We start from the raw sequence: 21,661 nt of genomic DNA, 5'->3' as shown, positions 1-21,661 counted from the left end.
CATGGAACTGAATTCACAAGCAAGGCAGAACAAAATGAGTTAAAATGTTAAGATGCACGTACTGTTTTCCTAGGATTGCGGAAGATGCGCTGACAACAAACAATACATTGGAAACATTTATTAGGAACATTGTGTTTATTAAGAATACAATTTTTTTTAAAATGGAAGATGCTTTCTAAAGGAGCAGTGTTAACGTTGCTATTCGACATATTTTAATGTATGGAATAACACTTGCCCCTTTTATTTTATTTTCGAAAGTAACCTATGAGAGATCCTGGTGTGTTTCACACTAAATTTTCAGCCAAAGAACATGCCACTACAATCCTTGTCCTCTTTCCTACAAGACCCTCGGTGACACTCCCAAGACATTTCCAAGTGCAGCCAGCGGCGTTTCCGCCCCCTCCCTCTCCAGCTAAAACCCACACGAGCATCGCGAAGGACCCTGGTCCCGCTCCCTGCTCTCCCTTCTCCCTCGTGGAGCGCCTGACACGCGCAGGCCAGGGCTGCGTGGCAAACTCCGCGCAGCAACTCGGCGCTCCCCGGCCGGGCTGGGGGAACCTGCCTCCCGCGCCGCCCCCGCGCTCCCCCAACTTTCATTCATCGCCGGCGCCGCCGCGCACCCCCCGCCCCCGGCGCCCGTGCCGGGGCCGTGCCGGGCGGGCCGGGGCGGGCGGCGGCGCAGCCAGTGAGCGGGCGCGGGGCGCTGCGGGCGGGGCCGGGGGGGCGCGGCCAGGCCGGCCCTATATAGCGCGGCGCGGGGGGCGCACCCGGCTCCGTGGGAGCGGGCGAGGGGCGCCGCGCCGGGCAGGGAGGGGGGCGCCGGGCGGCCGCGTGGGGAGCTCTCGGCGCGGTGCCGGCGGCTCGTTCGGCTGCCGGCCGCGCTCAGAGAGCACTTTCGGCGGTCGGCGGCAGGCACCTTGCGGCGGGGAGGAGAGCCGGCCGGCCTGCGAGCGGCGGTGCTAGCCCATTGTTCAAGCGGAAAGACTCGGGGTGCGAGGGAAGGAGCCCGGCGTGTCGTCTCCATTCTCCCGCTCCCCACCGCTCCCCTCCGCCGTTTCCCTCTGCGCCGGAGGAGCGCCGCCGCCAGGGAGCCGAGGGCCGGGCTGTTCGGCACCAGCACCGACAGCTCAGGTGCACCGGCGGGATCGGGGAAAGAGGCGCCAATCCTTCCCGGGGTGCTGCGCCTCGGTGGGCTCCGGGAGAGGAGGAAAGTTGCTCCCTTTCCTGCAGCAAGCCCAGGAGCTGCTGAACTGGCCTCACTTGGAAGGACTGAGCAGTTCCCACCTCTTCCATCAGGTGCCTTTGCCGCAGCAAAGCCACGGTATCCGGGAGACCACGGGGAGCAGAATAACACCCCTCCCCGCCCCTCCCGCTCTCGCCGCACTTCGCTTGTTATCTGCTCTGTCTCGCCGTGCTCCCGGGATCACAGAAGGATCTATAACTGTGATCTGTCACCGAGGAGAAGGTCGTGGATGAACTCCCTTCCAGCAGGGCAACGAATCACTTCTCGACTGCTTATTATTACCGTGGTCTAGGACCAGCCCTTTCCTGCTAAACTTGGCTTGGGAGCGTACAGCAGGAGGGGGCGCGGGGGGTGGAGAGCCAAGCCCAACAGCATCTTGTGTGTTTGACTTTTTTTTTCCCCTCCCTCCTCCTTCCGTGAGACAGTTTGATGAATGCCTGCGAGAGGGGTATGATTTGCTGAGGCGCCTCTGGCAGGGCGGTGTGCGCGCGGTGTCAGCCCCGCCGCCGCCCCCCGTGGGGCTGTGAGCGGCCCGCGGCGGGGGACGCGCGTGGGAGCGGCTGCAGAGCTGCGCGGGCCGCCGCGCAGGAAGCGCCGCTGGGCGGACGGGGCTCCGCGGCCTCTCGCCGGGGGCTCAGCGGGGAGTCACGGCTTTGGAAGGGGCGAAGAGGAACACAAGTAGCTCGCCCAACTCCCCCGCACCCTGAGACCCTGGGTTTGCTTCGCCATCGCGGGGAGCGTGTGAAGACGAGACCCAAGTGTCGCCTCTCCCGGCCACCGACGGGCTAGCGAGGGACGGCCCGGGCGCGGCTCCGCGCCTAGCGAAGTTGCCTTCAGCCGCCGACCGGTGCCACCCGCCTCACTTTGTCGGGGTTGTTTTCTTGACTTGGCTTTGGATAGAAAAGACTTCGCCGTCTCCGCACCGTGAAAGTTGCCCGAGCGCTCCCCGCGGCGAGGAGGAGGGAGGCGCGCCCCGCGCCTCCCCGGGGCCGAGGCCGGTGGGCCTGGCTGGGCTGCAGCGGGCGGTGATGATGTGTGGCTGGGGGAAGCTCACCCTGTCCCTGGGGCTGCTCCTGGCGATGGCGGGCGCGGTGGCGCCGCAGCCGTGCCCGGCGCAGTGCTCCTGCTCGGGGAGCACCGTGGACTGTCACGGGCTGGCGCTGCGCGGCGTCCCGAGGAACATCCCCCGCAACACCGAGAGGCTGTAAGTAACCCGGCCGGGGCGGCGGCGAGCGCCCCTCGGCCCCCTGCTCCCTTCAGGGCTCCGGCCGGCTGTCGGGTTGAGGTGGCCCCCGGCCCCGGCCTGGTTTAGGGTCCCGACGCCCTTTGGGTGGGGGTTTTCTGTTCCCTTCTCCTGCTGCTGGCCGTTCCCGTTTCACAGGGATGCGCGGAGACACACGGAAGAGGTGGGCGCTGTTCCCAGCCGCTGCCTTTCATCCCGGGAAGCCGCGGTGAGCAGCGCGGTTCCCGCCTCCGCGGGGAGCGGGGGCGGGCACCACCGCGGCCGGGGGGCGCCCCGGGGCGGCGGCGGAGCAGCCTCTCCCCCCGCCGGCGCCCATTTCCCGTCAAACTTGGCTATTACGGCTCGCCTTCCCCGGGGCAGAGCCGGGCCGCGTCCCCGCCGCTCTCCGCGGGCGTGGGCAGGGAGGCCCGGGGCTCGCAGCGCTCCCTCCCGCCGCGGAGCCGCGGTGGCCGGCGCGGGGGGCGGGCGGGGGCGCGCTGCCGGCACTTCCCCGGCGCCAGCGCGCATCTGCCGGCCGGCGAGGGCACGCCGGGGTGCGATAGCCGCGCTCGCAGGGCACTCAGTGGTGCCGTAGCGGTGATCCCTCCTTCCCTCCACCCGTTGCTGGGCTGTCTTCTGTATGAGGCCGGTTACTTATTGTATCAGGCTGCCTTCAGAGGGGTCCTGAGAGTGGAAGTGGTGTGCGCATTATTTCTTACTCTCTGATAAGTCATTTAAATGTTGGCATGTGAACGCGCGTCTGGAGTGGTGAATTTCACTCAAGGAGAGTATCGGGGACATGTTTGTCCTGGGACTCGTGTGGTTTCTTTACAGTGGTGTTTTGGCCATATGAGGTATAAAGCACTTAAAAACATACTACTTTTTTTTTTTTTTTTTTTTCCCCTAGCTACGCTGGGAATGAGCTGTAATTGTTAGAATAGCTTCCATGTAATACCACTTCCTAAAGATTTATCTCATGAATTGCCAAATGTGGTTTTATTTGTAGTGATTGGAATTGAAAGATGTTTATTTCTTAAACCCAAAAAGTTGTGAAAAAGAGGCTTCTACTCCAGAAGAAAAAGTAGTATAGAAGTATGATCAGAAATGCTAGGGCCTAAATGTAGGTTTCTGCTGCTTCTGAACTTGCTTTGCATTCTGCAGTCAGTATAGCTTCCTGTGCAGCAAGTGGAGAGCTTAGTTTTGGTAAAACCTTATTTCCAATTACTTACTCCAGCAGTTTGAAACCATAATGATTGTTTGAAACCTAATATTTGTTATAGGTATTTAAGCCCTGTGCCACCTTTTTAGCCATACTGGGAAATCTGAAATAGTGAAAATTTGGGTTCTTTTTCAGTCACTTAGTTTTTGTAACAGTCAAATAAAGTTTGTAGCACATATATAGGTGGACCTCTAATGTGCTAAGTCTTGTGGTTTTTCTAAATGCAGTTATAAATACAGAGCCTTGAACTCTTTTATTGATAAAGATTGTAATTAAAGATAAACATGAGCTTTGTAATGGCAAGCAGAACTGACTTTCCAAGACACTCCGGCTGCAAAGTTTCAAACTAATGTTTTCAAGGTAAATTGTATGTCAGCTGCTTGGAAAATAGGAACTCACATGGTGTTAATTGTAAGAATGGTTTGTTGCGTTCGTTTATGTCTCCTAACTTCTGAAAATGCTGTGCCCCTGAAAACAAACAAAATAATTAGCTTTTTAATGTTTAACAAATAGCTTTTTAATGTTTTAATTTTGCTGCTTGCAAATTATTCTTCTTAGGGATCTTAATGGAAATAACATCACAAGAATCACGAAGACTGACTTCGCTGGTCTAAGGCACCTTCGAGTTCTGTAAGTTTTCTCTTTCACTCATTGATAACTCTTAGGACTGATGCTACAGGTTGTAGTTACATTTCAGTTCATTTTCTGGACGGGTTATCACTATTTAGCTACTGTGTTACCATATCTGAACCTAAAACTGCTCTGCCATGTGATATACGCTGTTATGCAAAAGTGAGCAGTTCCCTTAATTAAGATTTGTTTATATGTTTTTAATCTCCCCTTTAGATTATGATAACTTGAAGACCTAATTTAGCACATAGCTTGCAAGTAAGACTTGCTAAAATTGGTTAAATAACCATTGGAGTTACTTCAGTTTAAGGCTGTGATATTTATAATTCACACTGAAAATGGGCTTTTTCAACCAGAACTATCAGGGAGTTAATAAAAAGTTATTTCTTTAGTGAATGTAAAAACAAGTCCTAGGTGATTATTATTGCTCTTTTGCAGTTTCTGGATAAAAAAGAAACTTTACCATTGAAGTTGAGGAAGGAGTTGTTTGGCTGGTTTGTTTGGTTGAGTTTTTGGTTTCTTATTTTTCTGTTTTAAATTTTTTTTTCAAGCATTATCAAGGTTTTAAAAATTGGTGGTAGTTTGTGTATTTTTTGTTTGTTTTTGTTGTTTTTTGGGGTTTTTTTGTTTTCTGAAGTAAATATCTAGCTACTTATCTTATTTGTTAAGGCTGGTTTAATTTGAGCAAGTGGTCTTGTAAAATCCTTTTCCTTTTCTCTCTCAAGTAAATATAACATTGTAGTAAGTTTTGACATTTGTTACAAAACAGGGATACTCTTACAGTTACGATCTCTGTGCAGTCTTTAGCTGGTGTTTCTCCCAACCCCACAATTCAGAGATTTGGTTCTGTTATTCTCCTGTGAGGCCAGGATCACCTTCTTGCTGCTCGGCTGGAGTCTCCCAGCCTGCCGAAGGGCAGTGATGTGTGTGCATGTGAGCATGCAGCCTCTGGGCATGTGTGTAGCTTTATAACTTGTAACTCCTTAAGTAAATGTGCAAACCTTCTGTTGATTTCTGTTTCTTTTACCAAGGCTTATTTTCTTACTTTTGGTTATAAGAGCCCGTATAAATTGCTGGTGACAGGGATACAGAAGGTTAAAGTGGATGTCACTCTACAATAGCTATTGGATTTTTTTAAAGAATGTGGCTGCCTTAAAATCACCATTGTTAATGTGACAAGCTATCTCAGAGATATTAAAACTTACATCTAAAAATTTCTATATTTCAGTCAGCTCATGGAGAACAAGATTAGTACGATTGAGAGAGGAGCATTCCAGGATTTAAAAGAACTGGAGAGGCTGTAAGTATATTTAACTCTAAACGTTTCAACTTTTGGAGGGTCAAATTAGTTACGTGTCAAGGCACTCAGGCTTCAGATTTTTTAAATACTTTTGGTTTTTTAATTTGTGATTTCTAGCTTTACTGAGACATAAGAGAAATAAGAAATTTTCAAGCAGTATTTAGGGGACTCAGTTTGGGGGGAGCATTCAAGAGCAGTCTGGATTCAAAGTGAAAAATGCAATTGTCTCGTAGGAAATGGTTTCAATACTATCTAATATTTTCACTTTAATCTTGAATACACAAGGACTTTTGAGAACTCAAATGCACCAAAAGTAGGCTCTCTGACCTGTAGTGTTAGATGTTTTATACAATGCCTTATTGAAAGTAACTATTGGTAATAAAATGTTTTCTTGTTACGTAGCAGTCGATTCAATTCTGCTCCAGTTTTTTTGATGAGGGAAGCTTTTACAAAGCTTAGAAAAAATATGAACTATTAGTTTTCAAAAATAATTTGAATTTGGATTTAAAAAAATTGCGTACTGTGGGGAGAGAAGATAGAACAGAGATGAGAGGATCTTGTCTGGTGAAGCTGAAGTACAAGCACCTGCTTGGTTGCAGTGAGACCTAGAAAATTCCCAAGCGAGTTTTCAGTATGTGCCTTCTTGTTTTGTTACACTTCAAATGAAAATATTTTTAAATGTATTGTGAAACTTGGGACAACCGACTTGTTAAAGGCAGGATGCTGATTGTTGGACATAATGTGGAGCCTGGAAAATATTAATATCTATGTTCCTGTAGAACTTGACTGGTACCTTCGTTATTAGGCATCGTGGTTGTTGCATTTTCATTATATCACCTTTTCTTTAAGCATGCCTCTGAGGTCTTGTTCAGTGTTTCATTTGCTGCTGCTTTAACTTTATAGAAGTTTTTCTACTGTACTCAATGGAAAAGCAGCACTGGCCTGAACATAGTTTGTCTTATTATAGTTTTGTCTTATTACAGCTTTGTACCTGCAGCTGCTGTGTGTTTAAAACAAAAACCTCCACAAACCATTATGGTTTGGTTGGTCATTTAGATGAAGCTGTTCAAGAGAATTAGTAACCACCAGTGTAATTATGATATTTCTATAATAGTTGAAATATTATGTACTTGAGATAATTACCTTATTTTTTCAAAAAAGCCAAAGTAACTTTTTGACCTAAATAATTAGTGTTATTATATAGTGCAAGTTTTTTTTAAAATAAATTTTAATGAAATTGATTACTCTTTGTAAAAAAACTGGGTGTGCATTTGTAAGTCATATTAAAACACTTAATTCAATGCTTTTTTATAATGTGTTTTCAACTTTGTTCAAAGTATAGGGATTTAAAACAGCTTTTTCTGCTGAGGGATAGATTGGAATTATATATGCATATTCCTAAATTTGGTTTATGGTGTCTAGATAAAAAATTAAACAGCAGTGAAGTTCAAATTGCAAAGTAAATACTCATATGTGAAACATGAACATTGAGGTCCACACTGTGTATATAGTTCGTCACAGAGACCAAATGCTTACAAAGTTTTAAAACAGTTTATTAGCAGCCTTATTTCTTAAAAATTTCAGAGTAAGATCCTGCTATATGATTGATTAACAAATTTCAAAGAACTTTAAGGCTTTTACTGGTTATATTTTTGAAGAATAGAATTGTTTTACCAGAGAAAAATGAACTTCAGTAGTTAAAACTTACTTGTCTGATGTGTTTGTATTTTGCCATTACATTGTTTAATTTTTTCTTTGGTTTTCCCTTGAAAATTGGAAAACAATAGCTATTTTCCATTTACATAAGATTATAGTTCTGAAGAGAAATTTTGATCCTTTTGGGTAGTTAGTGGGTTATATTTGTTCATCCTTCAGCCAGCAAACTATACTGTCTGAAAACTTAGTTATTTAGACCTATGAAGTTAGATTATATTTTGTCTTCAGAGTTATATTACATCTGCTCTAACACTTGTCAGTTTCTTTAATTAGCTGGAATTCAGTCCGTGTTAGGTGTGTGGGTGCCTTGTAATTTGAATATATATGCAGGATGTCTTTAAACTGCCCCAGCTGTTGGCTAAGAGCAAATATTTCATATTTGTGGGGAAAAGCTGAGAAAATTCTTCTTGTTTACAACTGCCAAGTCCATCTGATGAAAGCTCATTGTTATCTGACAGCCAATTCATCTCCTTGGAATTTTGAAATGCAAAATGATTTCTCAGGAAACCTGTGGGTACTTCATTCAAGTATTTTCTTTTATGCATTAAATAGCAAGCACTTTAAAACTTTGTATTTTTTTTCAATGTGTGAGTGTAGGGTGTCACATTTTCACTCCAAGTGTGATGTGCCAAGCTGCTGTCAAAGAATACCTGAGACAGACCTTTTAGCATTCAAGCAGAGGCTGTAAGAGAACTTCAGGGCAGCTTAAATAAGTCCATTTAATTTATAAGATTGTTTACATGTAATACTGCTTATGTTGAAATATCCTGTGCTAGTTTATACAGGCTTATTTTAAAAGAGATTTCCTGTTCTTCAGTATTCTTCAATGTGAACAACAGGCTTCCACAGCAGTTTCTCTTTGGGAAAAAAGAAATGCCCATCTCTCTAAGTGAAGTGCTGGGGGTTTGTTTGTTTGGGTGGTGGCTTTTTGTTTGTTTCTTGGGTTTTGTTGTTTGTTTTTTACTGCAGTCTCAATTAAATTTTTTTTAGACCAGTAACTCTGATTTCCAAGGAGCTGTTTGGTTGGTTAATGAGTTACTTGTGAATGCTCCCTTACAGGTCTGATAATTCAAAGTACTGGATATCTTCAGCTCTTTTTAATGGAAGGGAGGACCTGAAATGCTTTGCAAAATCAATCTCAGAGAGGAGAAACTTTTGACCTCTTCAGAAGATATCTGCTTAAGATTGAATTTTATTAAATCCATAAAAATCTGCCAGGTGGTTTCTCCTATAGCTTAATAAAATAACTGCATATCTTTAGTACACTATGTAAGCTAGTATGTACACCAAGCTGTTTGTGACCTACAGACCTAATATGCTCCACAATGGGAATTGGTGTCACACCAGTGTAATTGTACAAGTGCAATGGAACCCAAGGCTGCAGAAAATACTGCTGTAAAAAGTGATTATTGTTACAGCAGCCTGAATTAAAGTTAAAGTTTTCATTTGCAATTAGCTATTGTGTTCCTATGCCTGCTACTTAAGAAATAGGAGGGGAAAAACAAGGTGGAAATTAGCAACTTAGTAAGTTTTAGGTTTGTGGAAGCTGTAGTAATTAGAGAAACACTGGTGAAGTTGATATTGCTGTCAGCCTTTTGGATGAATACTTCTGTGAGAAGTCTTCAAGTCAAATAAATGGCTATACACTGCAGTGTTCACTTAGTTCCAATCTCTGACAGCTTTGAAGGCTCTTAAGGGCTGAGCTCTTAAGGCTCCAGTCCAAGCCAGTTTTGTACAACACTGCCTGAACTGGCTTGTCTGCCACAAATTTGATTTTTTTCACAGACTGGATACTGAACAGAAGAATTGCATGGTCTGTTTTGTTGTGTAGGTGCTCTGTCTGCTGAAACAACCCTCTTTGGTTGAGAAATGGGCTGTTAGCACTGAAGTTCAGTTGAGACAGCTTGTACCTTTGAGTGCATCCTGAAGCACTGCTAAAAGCTCTTGGACTAATTACGGTCTTGACATCTGCAATAATTACAGTATTTAACATCTGCAGGACTTTCTTCATTATCTATAACTCACATGAGCCCATGTTCTTGAGCAGGGCCTCTAAAGAGTATATGGCTCTTCAGGAAATGGCAAGTGCCATAGAGGGAGGGTTGGATGTGGCCTCTTAGGGCTTTGAACCTCTCTTACAGAGACCACAGTCATGTGTCAGCAGTGGTTTTCAATATGCTTCGTGGCAGGAAGACAGAAAGGGTCAAGGCATGGAGGATTTTCACAACACTTCTGGATTTCCAAAGGCCTCTGATTATTATGGGGGACAAAACTTTTTGAAACAATTCCTTACGACAATGTGAAATCAAATACTTGTTTCTTCTTTCTTCATAAAGCTGTCATCTTGGGTGTGATGTTTATATTAGTTGAAATAGTATATTAGGACAGCAAGATGAAGATAAACTGAAAGCTTCCACTTTATGAAAACTGACACTGTTAGACACAGGTTTAAAAATAGTTTTTAGTAAGTGTAGGCCATTGTATCCCCAAGTTCACCTCGTTCTCTAGTGTTGCAAATACTTCTCAAAATATGCCAGTATTATAATAAAAGTTATATTATATAACTTTTTACAAGTTATTGTCATTTGTAGGGATGTATAAAATTTTGTTGAAGACAGCTGCCATAGACTGTTGAACCAGTTTTGTAAGAAGCTACTTATATCTAAAATTTGTTTATAGTTCTGTGTAGTCTAGAAGTAGAGGGCTGCCAGATTTTTGAGGGCTAAATATACTCTTCACATGTTTACAGAGAAGAGCAGTTACCTTTTCATTTATAAATAAAAAAGTCGGCTGATAGGAAAACTTTTCAATCATAATTTTTCCAAACATGTTTTTTAAGTCAAGTAATTGGGATTCCAGCTCTTACTATGCTAGGGCTATGACAAGGAAAAAATGTCAGAATAGGAGGAGTTTACAGAAATAGTTTCAAAATTACTTATTTTTTTCTTCCTGTATTTATGAATAATCCATTGAGGGAGCAGTATGTCCCTAAAATGCAAATTTAGAGTCTGATTCTGCAGCCATTTACCATGTGAATAACTTGGTTTGCATGAGTAGTCTCACTGATTACTCCTGTGAGAAAGGTTACTAGCGTGGCCTAAAAAGTTTCCAGGCCAAGCCTCCCTATTTTTTATACTTGAATTACCAAATTTTATTTTTGAAATGTCCATTTATTATGTTAACAGTTCTAAAGTGTCACCTGTGTAGACTTAAAGGCAAACTATGGGGGGGAAAAAAACCAACCCAACCCAAAACCCCATAAACAAAGGAAAAATAAGCCACCAATCCCCCCACCAAACCTATTTCTGCAGAAAACTGGTGTGTAGATGAAATGTTACTCTCAAAAGAATAACTTCATCTTCTGAGTTGAGCTAAATACCCCCACCATACCTCCCTGAAAAACAGGCCCCCTGAGCTACATGATAAATAAGTAAGCTGCAGTCATGAGTTCAAGAAAAGAATGCTGAGCATCAAGCTGGTACATGAAGTAGCTTCTAAACTGAAATCTACCTGTTGTGTTTTCATGTTTCTTACAATACATACTGATGCAATATTTCAATTTTCATAAAATATTTTGAGAACTAATGTTTTGTTAGAGTTTGTTGATTTTTCTAAATTTTTGCAACACAGGTCTAAAATGCCAAACTGAGGAATTATCCCTACTCGCTATTTACTTGGGCTCTAGCTCCATGAATACATTAAAACAAGTTATTCAAAGTTAACATGAAGAGAGCACTTACTTAGGTGTGTACTTATGAGTGTTTGAGTAGTACTGAAAGTCACTATTGTTTTGTACATGCTATGGATGAACAGTTTGAAACTTACAGATTTGCTATAGCATAGAAGGAAAAGTGTATTTCAACTACATAGCTTCAAGAAAAAGTTTGAAAAAAAAAACCAAACTTACTTTCTACTGAGTAAACAAACTGTAGTACTAGGTGGATTTCTTTCCACCTAGTACTGAAATTACTGTGTGCATCTTCAGCTGCAGCATGGGCTTAATTATAGCCTCAATACAAAGATCTTGTCAAAAATATTAAATGGGCTCCTGTAAAATAAAGTGGGGTTTAGTTGTACTCATGTATTGCAGGGCTAGAGTTATCCATTTGAGCTCTTGGTCAGATAAATGTAGTAAACTATTACACTGCATTAGTAGGTTTTGAAATTACAAAATCAAAACTGACTTGGGAGTTACCATGATCTCTGAATGCATGGGGTGTTACAGAGCATCTCATCCGACAAAGTCAGGCATTGCAGGGTAGATTTAGAAATGAAATGTTCCATCTAGGAAGGCAAGTGAAAAAAACAATTTGTCTTGGGCATAACTGCCCAGCAGGCCTGGGCATTTATCAAGGGCATTAACAGCTGCTTCAAAATAGACTACATGACCAAATACTATCCTTTCTGTCAGTCTAGAAAAGGGCTGTATTATATGTATGCTCTTTCTTAGGATGCAGACTTACTGAATCACTGATGGGAAAAAAACATGCTGTCCAGAGATTAAAATAAACCTATGTGCTAATATTTTGTTATGTATTGATGTGTGGCATGAGATTGCAGTTTTATTCCAAATTGACTAACTCTATCAATAGAATAGAAATTCCAAGTAGGAAAATCCTTTTAAGAGAGGAATGGCAATATTATCTGTGAGTCTTTCAAATGTGAGCTGCATCAATAAATTAATCCTAGAATAAGCAGGCTTGGGCTGAACTTTTTTCTTTCTGAGTTTTAAATCTGATAGTATATAGTCTTTTCAGTAACAGAAGAGAAGTGGTAGAAACCTTAGATTTCACATCTATGAAGCTATGTGATCAAAATTTAGCAGCAGGTACTTCTGGAAAAAAATGTTGAATGTCATCTGTTTTCATGATGCAGTTTTGGGTTTTTAGCTGAAGCAAAACATGACTTTTTCGTTTCCCCCCCCCCAATTTACAGACATTTAAGTGTCAAGGCTAATGTGGAGTTTTAGGATCCCTGGCAAAAATTCTGTGTTAGCAGTAGAACCACTGTTCCAGGAATCATTTCTATCACTCTCATTCCTAAAAGCACAGCCGATAAATGAGCAATGTTTCATCTTGTGCTTGATTATAAAGTGTGTCAATGAAAACAGTTTTTTAGGGATAAGACCTTGTCTTATATAGTACAGAAGTTGTACTGAGCTCTTAGACTGAGCTCTTAGCTCTTTAGTTAAATTTAGTCTTGAGTTTCTTTTCTCACTGAGTGCTGGTCTTCATTGTGGCATGCAAGTTCCGTACTGAAGTCTGAGAACTAATTTTTTTCATTTGGGGTACATTCTGAGCAGTTCTGGCTACAGCTGCTGGGGGAGTCTGGGTTTGACTGCCTAAAACCAGTGGGATTATTCATGTGCTTGCTTTTTAAGGCAGCTTGATGTTAGGCTTGTCTGCTCCCTATGGCCTTGGTACTTAATCACCTTTGTGGCTTCAGTCTATGAGCAGGTGAAGAGTTAATTCCTTCACACAGGTGTCATAGGTAACTGAAGAATAATGAGCTCAGGTAGAGAGACCTGGTTTTGGACAGCCCTGAAGGGGGTGGGCAGTTATTCCTTGTTAATCATGGATGTGAGAAATCCTTCTTTTAGCTAGCCTTATATAGTTTAGGGGCAATGCACCTCACATTCCTCCTCTTAGAACAGGGAGGAGACCACAAAGCCTGCGGTGTTAATCACTTACCATGGAATGTGGGACTATATTACATGAATTATAGAGGCCACTTGTATTAATACTTTTTTAAGAAAAATAATTTAAAAGTACTACTGTAGTTATTATGTATTATCAGACTTTTGTCAAAGCAACATCAAATATCTGCTTTAAAAATGTCTGTTGAATCAGAGATAGACAAAGGCTGTTTTTGAAGACAGTATATAAAAAGTTGCAGTGTTCTAATGGATTTCTAAAAAATTAATCATAGCTACATTTTGATTACAGAGCACTACAAAATATTTGATAAAACTAATTCCAAGAGCAATGTTCTTCTGAAAGACTTGTCGATGCCTACTATTTATTTTTATTATATTTTATTCATCTGAGTGTCTTTTCTCATGGGACTCCTTTTATAGGTCTAGAAGTCAAACTGCAGTGAGGAGTCCTGTTTGCTCTTTGCAGACCTTTTTACAAATTCCAGGGCAGGAAGGCTGTTTATTTTTCCCACATCTGTTTTGTGCTCATCCTTTGTGGCATTGTGTGCTGGATGCTCTTCTTTCTGCTTCCTCTGAAATGGGTAATTTGCACTGTTGCAAAATGGTGAAACTAGATCTGATTCTGCAGAGCTGCTGTGCCAATGTTTTTATTTCAAAGGGTGTTTTTTGTTCAGAAGCTATTTTAAATTGATTCTATAAAGCACTGATATTAAACTTAAAGCTACACATTTTAGTTTTACTTTTAAAAAATCATATTTATTTCTTGTAGTGGGAGCTCAGTTTTTTAAAATGCTGATTTAAAATTAGGTGGCCACAGGTGAAAATTGACTTTTATTTTAATATAGCATATTTGAAAGATTATCTAAGATGCTCCTTATTTTGATTGCAGAAACCACACTTCTATCTGGATTTTTACAGTAACTCCAAAATGTATGAGGGATCTGGCTGCAACTTCAGTGACTCATGTTGTTATATTACCTCATTTACTATGAAGAACCTGGTTGAAACTTCATCCGAAGAAACATTTTATTTTCCTATTTTCTTTCATAGTATGTGTTCATTGTGTTGGCTTGTCTTTAACAATAGTCTAGACTGTTAGTCAAATACAACATGGCAAAGTCTCCCTTCATTTTACCTTAAGGCACACTAGCCCTTCTGATTTAGTTTGGCAGGATGTCTGTACAGGTGCTCTAGAAAAATACTTGAGTGAAAATTTTCTGTGGTAACTTCATGCCAGAAAGACAGTTACAAGCCTATCAGGACTATCTGCAGGCCTTTCTTGTTTTTTTAAACAATCTGTTCAAACCCTAGCTAAATTCCACCTACTAGATCAGCTTTACCTCCCCTCTTTCTTTGCCTTTTTTTCTTTTTTTTTTTTTTTTTTTTTTTTTTTTTTTTTTGCTTTCTTGGAAGTAATCCCAGGTATTGTCAAATCATTCTTGTTTTGGCTGATACTTGAACCTCTGTTACTCTATGGAGTAACATATTTTAAACATGTAGTATGTTTGATAACTTCTCTTTTCTTCTTTATGGTGTGCTTTATAGAATAGAATCCCGTGAGTGAGCTTCACAAGATTGTGGGGGCTTGAAGAAGTCTCTGTGGATTGTCTAATCCCATGTTATTAATTAACTCAATGTCCATCCAGGCAGGTGTCTGAAGGCTGTTTCCAGTTGGGTTTTGAATCTCTCCAGCAGTGGAGAGTCTGCATCCTCTCTGGGCAGCCTGTTCCAGTGTGTGACTACTCTCACAGTCAAACACTTAAATTGAAATACAGTTTTCCTGTACTTTGATTTGTACCCATTGCCTCTTGTCCTTTCACTGTGCACCGCTGAGAAGAGTCTGGCTCAGTTTTCCTTACTTGGGATAAAATCACATCACTTATTTGTACACATGAAGTATTATACATATTGAGATATCTCTGAGACTTTTCCTCCTCAGGCTAAACAGTCCCAGCTCTCTCAACTTCTTCCAATGTGACAGGTGCTTCAATCTGCTTCCTTCATCATTTTAACAGTTCTTTCCTGGACTTGGTTCAGTCTCTTGTGGTGGGGAATCCAGCACTGGGCACAGCTCTCCAGATGTCTCACCAGTGCTGATTTTAGAGGCAGGACCACATGCCTTGACCTGCAGGCAGCAATCTTATGATTACAGCCCAGGATGCTCTTGGCCTGTGCAAGGGCACAGTGCTGACTTCATTTGAATTTCTTATTCACCTGCACCCTAGGCTGTTCTCTGTGGTGGTTCTTCCAGCTGGAGGTTCTCCAGTGTGTGCTGTTGTATGGAGTTGCTCTTCTTCAGGTTCAGGGCTTTCCATTTCCCTTTTGTTGCCCTTCCTAAGTTTCTGTTTCCAAGCAATACTCCAGCCTGTTTGTGTTACTCTCAGGCAGTGCACAGACTTAGTGCCTCAGTCACTCTTTCCAGTTTTGTACCATCTGCAAATATGCTGAGGGTGCAGTGTGTCCCATCTTCCAGGCTGTGAATGAAGTTTTGAGCAGTACTGGTTCCATTGCTGACCCCTGGAGTATATCACTTGAGACTGTTCTCCAAATGGACTTTGTGCCCCTGACCACAGCTCTTTGAACTTGGCACTTTTGGCATTTTTAAGTTCACCTCACCATCTGCTTTTGTACTCTATCAGTTTGTCTGTGAGGACAGCCATTATGAATGGCAGTGTCAGAACCTTTACTGAAATCAAGATAAACATCTACTGCCTTCCCTTCATCTGCCAAGTTCCTTATTCATTGTAGGAGGCCACCAAGCTGGTCAGGCCTCATTTTCTCAGCGTTAAATCTGTGCTGACCACTCCCAGTCATCATCTTGTCCTTACTGTGTCTAGAATAGAAATAGAAATATTTTTCCCAGTTGCCTTCCCAGGCATTGAGAGGAGGCTGTTTCCTGGCTTTTACTGTGGTTTTTGTGCTTTATAGTGGTGTAGGCAGAATCAATAAGAATAATGACTAAATATTTATATAAATATATTTTCTGTTGAAACAGTAAGGAATATAGAAAACAGCAGCCTTAGTTTGTCTTTTCTTTGTAGTGAAAAAAAAATGCTTTAAAAAGGTAAAGTGAGCATAGACTCTTGACAGCACAAAATACTGTTCTGTATAATGCAGGGAGAACTGATTGGGGTGCTAGAGGAGAGTGGTAATTTTGGACTTCTCATGAGAAAAGAAAATGAAGGACAACAAATACCTTAGGTTTCAAGTAGTGTGCACTAGTTCAATGTATCATTATAGTTGAGAAGTACTTTCCACTGCTTCCTACACAAGAAAGAAACTGAGTTTGCAGTAGTGACCTGCTACTGTTCAGAATTTACTGAAACAAATATCTAATTTATATTTGAAATTAAATGGGGAATAACTTAGATGTCTTTTTTAGCTAATCACTATTTAGCCTGGAAAGGGGAGTCCTGCTTAAGTGCTTCTTGACCTGGGGAAAACCTTGGACATCCAAATGCTGTAAGAACAGCTTTGAACTTCTCAGATTCCAGTTTTTACTCTTGTGGTTGGTGAACTTGATATTGTTAGGCTTAATGAGATTATGAGTAGTTTGACTAGAGAAATTGTCTTTGCAGAGAATTCTTAATGGAAAAACTGGCACAATCTCTTGCTTAGCTCTTAGTTCTTGAGCTTTCCTCTCACTTGATGACATGCAAGTCACATTCAGAGACAGCAGTTGCCAGATGTGTTGGAGTTCAGCAGATTGTGGCTTTGGACATGGATGCACAAATATTTTCTGCCTCTGGCAGATACAGCACGATGTTTTTTGTAGGAAAGTAGTGATTTGCCTTCCTTTCAGATGGAAGTCTAAGTCTGTAATTTCTCTGTTGAGGCAGTAGGAATCACTTATTCTGATGTCTGTTATTGTCACTCTATATATTAGAGTAAAATTTTTTTGACATCATACTTAAACCAGCCCATGGCAATGATTTGGGTGCTGTGTACTAGCTTTCTCTTCTGAAGTACTTGGATAATTTTGTAGGTGGCTTCTGTATTTCCTGAGCTCATAAAGCCTGAACTGATGTTAGACCTTCCCAGAGGATACATATCCCTGTAACATCTTGAAACTACTTAAGGAGCCTAGTGGGCTCAGGTGTCAGGATCAAGTGTTCCTGTGTGAACATGCAGAAGTTTGATTACTGACATGTTCTTCCATTTTAAATTCAAATGTAATGTAAACAGGCCTTTATGCTTTTAAAGTTTATGTAAGTTTATAAGTTTATATTTTGCAAATGAGCTTCACTGAGCTGTTACATGCTAGTTTTAAATGGGTGTAATAGTTATTTCCTCTGCTGACAAACAGAAGATGTGGTTCTGCTCCTTTGAAGAATCCAATTTCTAACCTGTATGGTGCTGTGTGCTACTCTGTGCAGATAGTGTATTTACTTCTCTAGGCTGACTTTGAAGGAGGAATGAAAAGTAATGAATTCTACTATCAATAGTCTTTGGGAGTTAGAAGCATCCAATCATTTTCCTGAAGCAGTGGCAGTGGAATAAAATGCATCTGTCCTGTGTTTAGGGTTTTGGAAGACTCTCATTCTCTATGCATCCAATGGGATAGGCTGGTTTTAATTAAAGAGCACAGCTGATTTATAACTGACTTGAAACAGCTTTCAACTTCCATCAGCTCTCAAGTTATCTTTGAGGGCTTCTTTTGTCCTACAGGATCTGTGGGTAGAATTGCATCTACTTGACTAAAATCCATTTGAAACTTGCTTAGGTGGGACAAAAAAGCAGCCTTCCAGTACTTGTGAGGTGGTTATGAAAAACCTCAAGCCAGGCTCATTGCTGTGGTGAGCCAACAAGCATAAATCAAAGTGGGAAGTGTGCTGCATGTAAGAGCAAAACTTCTTCTCTGTAAGGACAGTCAAGAACTGGGACGGCTCATTTTCCCAGAGAGGCTCTACAGTCTCCTCCACCTTCTCTGGCTGTATGTAGTTGATACAGTGGGATCAGAAACAAGTTACAGTGAAGGCTCTAACAGGTCTGCAGCAAATATGTGTGAATTATAGCAATTGCAGGTGATTATATTGTACCCAGTGCAATCAAGATTTCTTTTTTTCCTCCCTTTCTCCTCCGTGAATGATTGCTACTGGATCATAGTTATTGTGGCATGAAAACTTGAGAGACACATTAGGATGGATTTGTGGCATGGCCAGACTTCAGTGGGTCAGGATGTGTTGCTACTGGGAACACAATGTGCTCTCCTTCCAGTGTACCTTGGTCATCATCTCCATGTACTCTGGCTGCATGCAGAAGACAAGTAAAACTCAGATGTGTACCAATTTCAACTAAAACAGCCTGTTGCTCAGAACCACTAGCTCAAATCAAGCCACCCTTTTTTTCTTACCTAAATGTTGTCTGCTTCAAAGAGTTACTTCTTCTTTGTCAGATTTTACTTTTTTTATCTGCCTGTTGGTATTGAGCTTCATTTAATGAGTATTTTTCACCTGCTCATTTGTCAAAGTTTTTTTTATTTGTCCTTAAATCCTTTTAAATACTCATACCATAATTTTACTTTGGAGATGCTTCTCTAGTCTTTACTGTGTCTAGAAGACTGACCTCTGGGAGTTTTAAACTGAAGTATTTGAAATACTTTGTGTCCTTTAGGTAGTATGTGGACATTGCTTGAATTTGTGAAGAGCCCAAAAATTTATCTGTGTAAGTTTGCCCAATCTCTTTTTAAAGATCTGTTCAGCAACAGAAGAAAAAAAGTATATTTGAACTGCAACTTGAAAGAATTGTTTTATACTGGTGCCTCATTTATTTATTTCTGGACACTACCAAAGGACTTTACACTCCAAGTTGTTACAGTGTTAGAGATTCTTCAGTACATTTTCTGTTGCTCACACCACTAATGCTTCATCTCCTCTGAGCTCTCTGCTTGAGAAACACAGATGTTTGTAGCTCAGTTGGAAAACTGAATTGTCTCAGTATGGAATATCTCATCACTGTTTCTTCAGTGCTTCACTTTGAGCTCCATGTCAGTTCTGGGAGAGCAGTTCAGCTGGTGACACTGAAATTTCTCTTCTTGCATTGTCCTAGGAAAAACATAGCCTGCTAGGTAACTGTGCTAAGTGTCTGCCACCATGAAAACATGGAAAGAAGGTGTGGTGGAATGTTTATGGTTGTTTTTACTCAAAGTAGCTGTAGTTCTTTAAAACCTGCAGTCTTGGACTCCATGATCCACTGTGCTTACCTACCTTGGGTTTCAGCTAGAGAGAAAGGAGATCTTTTTCACTCACTCTTGTTTCAGTATGTTTGTGTGTTCTGGATAGGTGTTATTTCAGACAAAATTCAGCATCAGGTCACCTGAAAAACTGGAACTGTTGGGGAACCATGTAAAATAGTGAATAATTTAAAAATAGTAATGTGTTTTCTGGACTCCTTGTGTGGCTCTTTCCAAAGATTAGGAACTCCTCATGGTGGCTGTTGAATGGTGGGAGACTACTGTGATACCAGGCTGTTGTTTCAGACTTGCTCTGCATACTTTTTTCCCATTCACTTACATTTTCATATCATTTTTATAGACACAACTACCTACTGTAGTCTTGAAAAATGAATTTCAATGAAGTCTAATTCTTTGAATCTCCATATAGAAAACTCAACAAATTGACCCTTTTAAAAGCATCTGCTATAACCTGTTAGGTGTAAAGAGTAGCTGAAGTATCTTATTGAAGTATAGTGAAAGATGTATTTCCCATTATTGCCTTTATCTTCTTTGTCATAGGCAATGAGGAATAGGCAAATTTTTGGTAGAGAAAGTTTAGTTCTAAATGAATATTCAGTGAGTGGATAAAGCTATTCAAAGTAAAAGATGCAAAATGCAGGATTCATAAGGGATCAGTAATTTGTGTATTCCCTCAGTCTGTGTAGTGCTCAAAGAACAAGTATTTTAGTCTTGTAAAGGGCAAAGTAAAATCATGTGTTGAAAGACTAATTTGAAGTTCCAAGCTCTCAGGGTAGAAACTGGTGAGACATTAGGGTAGTGCTGTTTTTGCTAGTTTAATTAATACAGCTTGGTTTATTGTCCATAACTTAGATTTGAAAGTCTGTAGAGTGGCAGATGCATCATATGTTAAATGTATACTCAGCTGTGTGGGGTATGTGAAGTACAGGTGATAACAGAAATTCCTGATTTGTTAGTCATTAAATAGCAGAACAAGTATTTTGCATGTGAAGTATCCTGAGTGATCCTGTGTGTCCCTGTGAGACTGTTCTTGCATTTAGTGAAAGGCAGCCTGCCTGATGAACTTGATCATCAATTAATATTATTTAATTGTAGTAGAGAGGCTTTTATGTCATATGTGAAACTTCTACAAAAATACCCAAACTGAGTGATTTCATTCAGTTACAGCTCATCGTTATTATCTAGTGTCCAAACTTAATAGATGTATTAAGAAGTGTCAACAGAAATTTTTGTCCAGAAGAACTGATTAGAAATTCACTTTTTAGTCCTTACCCTCATGCTTTTCCATGTAATTTTGGGTCTGTAAAAATGGACGTAGAGGTTTAAGTCTCTATTTAGCTAAGAGAAGCAGTGAATGAACTTTATTTTCTTTTTTTACTTACTCTTTCGTTCATTTGTTTCATTTTCAAAATCTTGTTGGATTGCAAACTTAAGTAGAAGACAATTGTTTTAAACTAACTTTTGTGGTCTTGGCATATACTTTTATACAGAAATTTACTAAAGGTCAGAAAATGTCTATTTATAAATTACTTTATTTTGAAAATTATGTAGATGCAGAAACAGTAAAATGTATCACATTATGGTCTTTATGTTGGGATAGTTTTCTTTTTAAGTAGTGTTCAAATCAGAAATCTTCCAGTAGTTATTAAATTATAGCTTTCTTTTATATGGAAATTTTTCATTCTACTAATTTGGACATGTGACTGGCAAGATCACAATCTAGATTTTTTTGTTGTTGTTGGATTAAGATTTTTTTTCCTAATTATTAAAATGCATTGTCTCTCACCTCTCTTATCCTAGTATTGTAGTCTTACTTTTTTTTTTCTGTCACTCAGTTTTTTTTTTAATCACTAAATGTGTGATTTAGGTTTCTCCTGCTTACAGAAATGAGGATTTCTGATGCTTTACTAACAGAAGAGAACCTGAAATTAACACTGGAGAATTAAGAATAACTAGAACTCAAGAAGCTGACTGCTTCCTTATGATTTGAAGTGTGGCAGCAACCCTCTGGGTGCATAAAAGTATTTCTCAGATTATTTCACTCTCATCAGAAGTCACATTGAGCTTTAAGGGAGGAAAAACTAACTGAACTAAATCATGGAGCTATGTAAAATTTGATTTTGAATGTCTCTATATATCTACATGTCTACATGGGAGTTTCTGGAAAAACCTTTAAATTGGAAAGACCATTATATGGAACAAAGTTTATGAGAAATTGGCTCAGAGAGGCTAAACAGTCTTAATTATTTGGGTTCAGCCTGAAGACTAACAAACAAGATAATCTGAGCGTTTATGAAAGTCTAAAACTTAATTTTTCAAGACTGATGCCCAGTATATTTTTTTGCCTTGTGGAATATGTTGATAGCAGTTTATTGATGTAGTAACCACTGTTACAATTATATTTATACATATATATATCTATAATGTCTATATCAGGTAGTCCCATGCAGTCTGGTTTCTCTGAGTGCCCTGAATTATTGAG

At 40.9% G+C, this 21,661-nt stretch overlaps 1 protein-coding gene across 2 annotated transcripts in view; it reads left to right on the top strand.

The window, feature by feature from the left end:
• Window positions 1-2,247: 2,247 nt before the first annotated feature.
• SLIT2 (slit guidance ligand 2) overlaps window positions 2,248-21,661 on the top strand; it is a 257,865-nt gene continuing 238,451 nt past the window's right edge. Inside the window, exons 1-3 of one of the 2 annotated variants that reach the window (XM_018925278.3) lie at window positions 2,248-2,447; window positions 4,243-4,314; window positions 5,543-5,614. In XM_018925278.3, coding sequence (XP_018780823.3) covers window positions 2,272-2,447; window positions 4,243-4,314; window positions 5,543-5,614 — 320 coding nt within the window. In that variant the 5' untranslated portion in view covers window positions 2,248-2,271. The remainder of the gene's footprint in view (window positions 2,448-4,242; window positions 4,315-5,542; window positions 5,615-21,661) is intronic. The other variant, XM_009099760.4, reaches the window with a different exon arrangement.

The sequence above is a fragment of the Serinus canaria genome, chromosome 4 (assembly GCF_022539315.1).
Source record: "Serinus canaria isolate serCan28SL12 chromosome 4, serCan2020, whole genome shotgun sequence".
NCBI classification, from domain to species: Eukaryota; Metazoa; Chordata; class Aves; order Passeriformes; family Fringillidae; genus Serinus; species Serinus canaria.
This window is presented reverse-complemented; position numbering and strand designations above follow the sequence as displayed.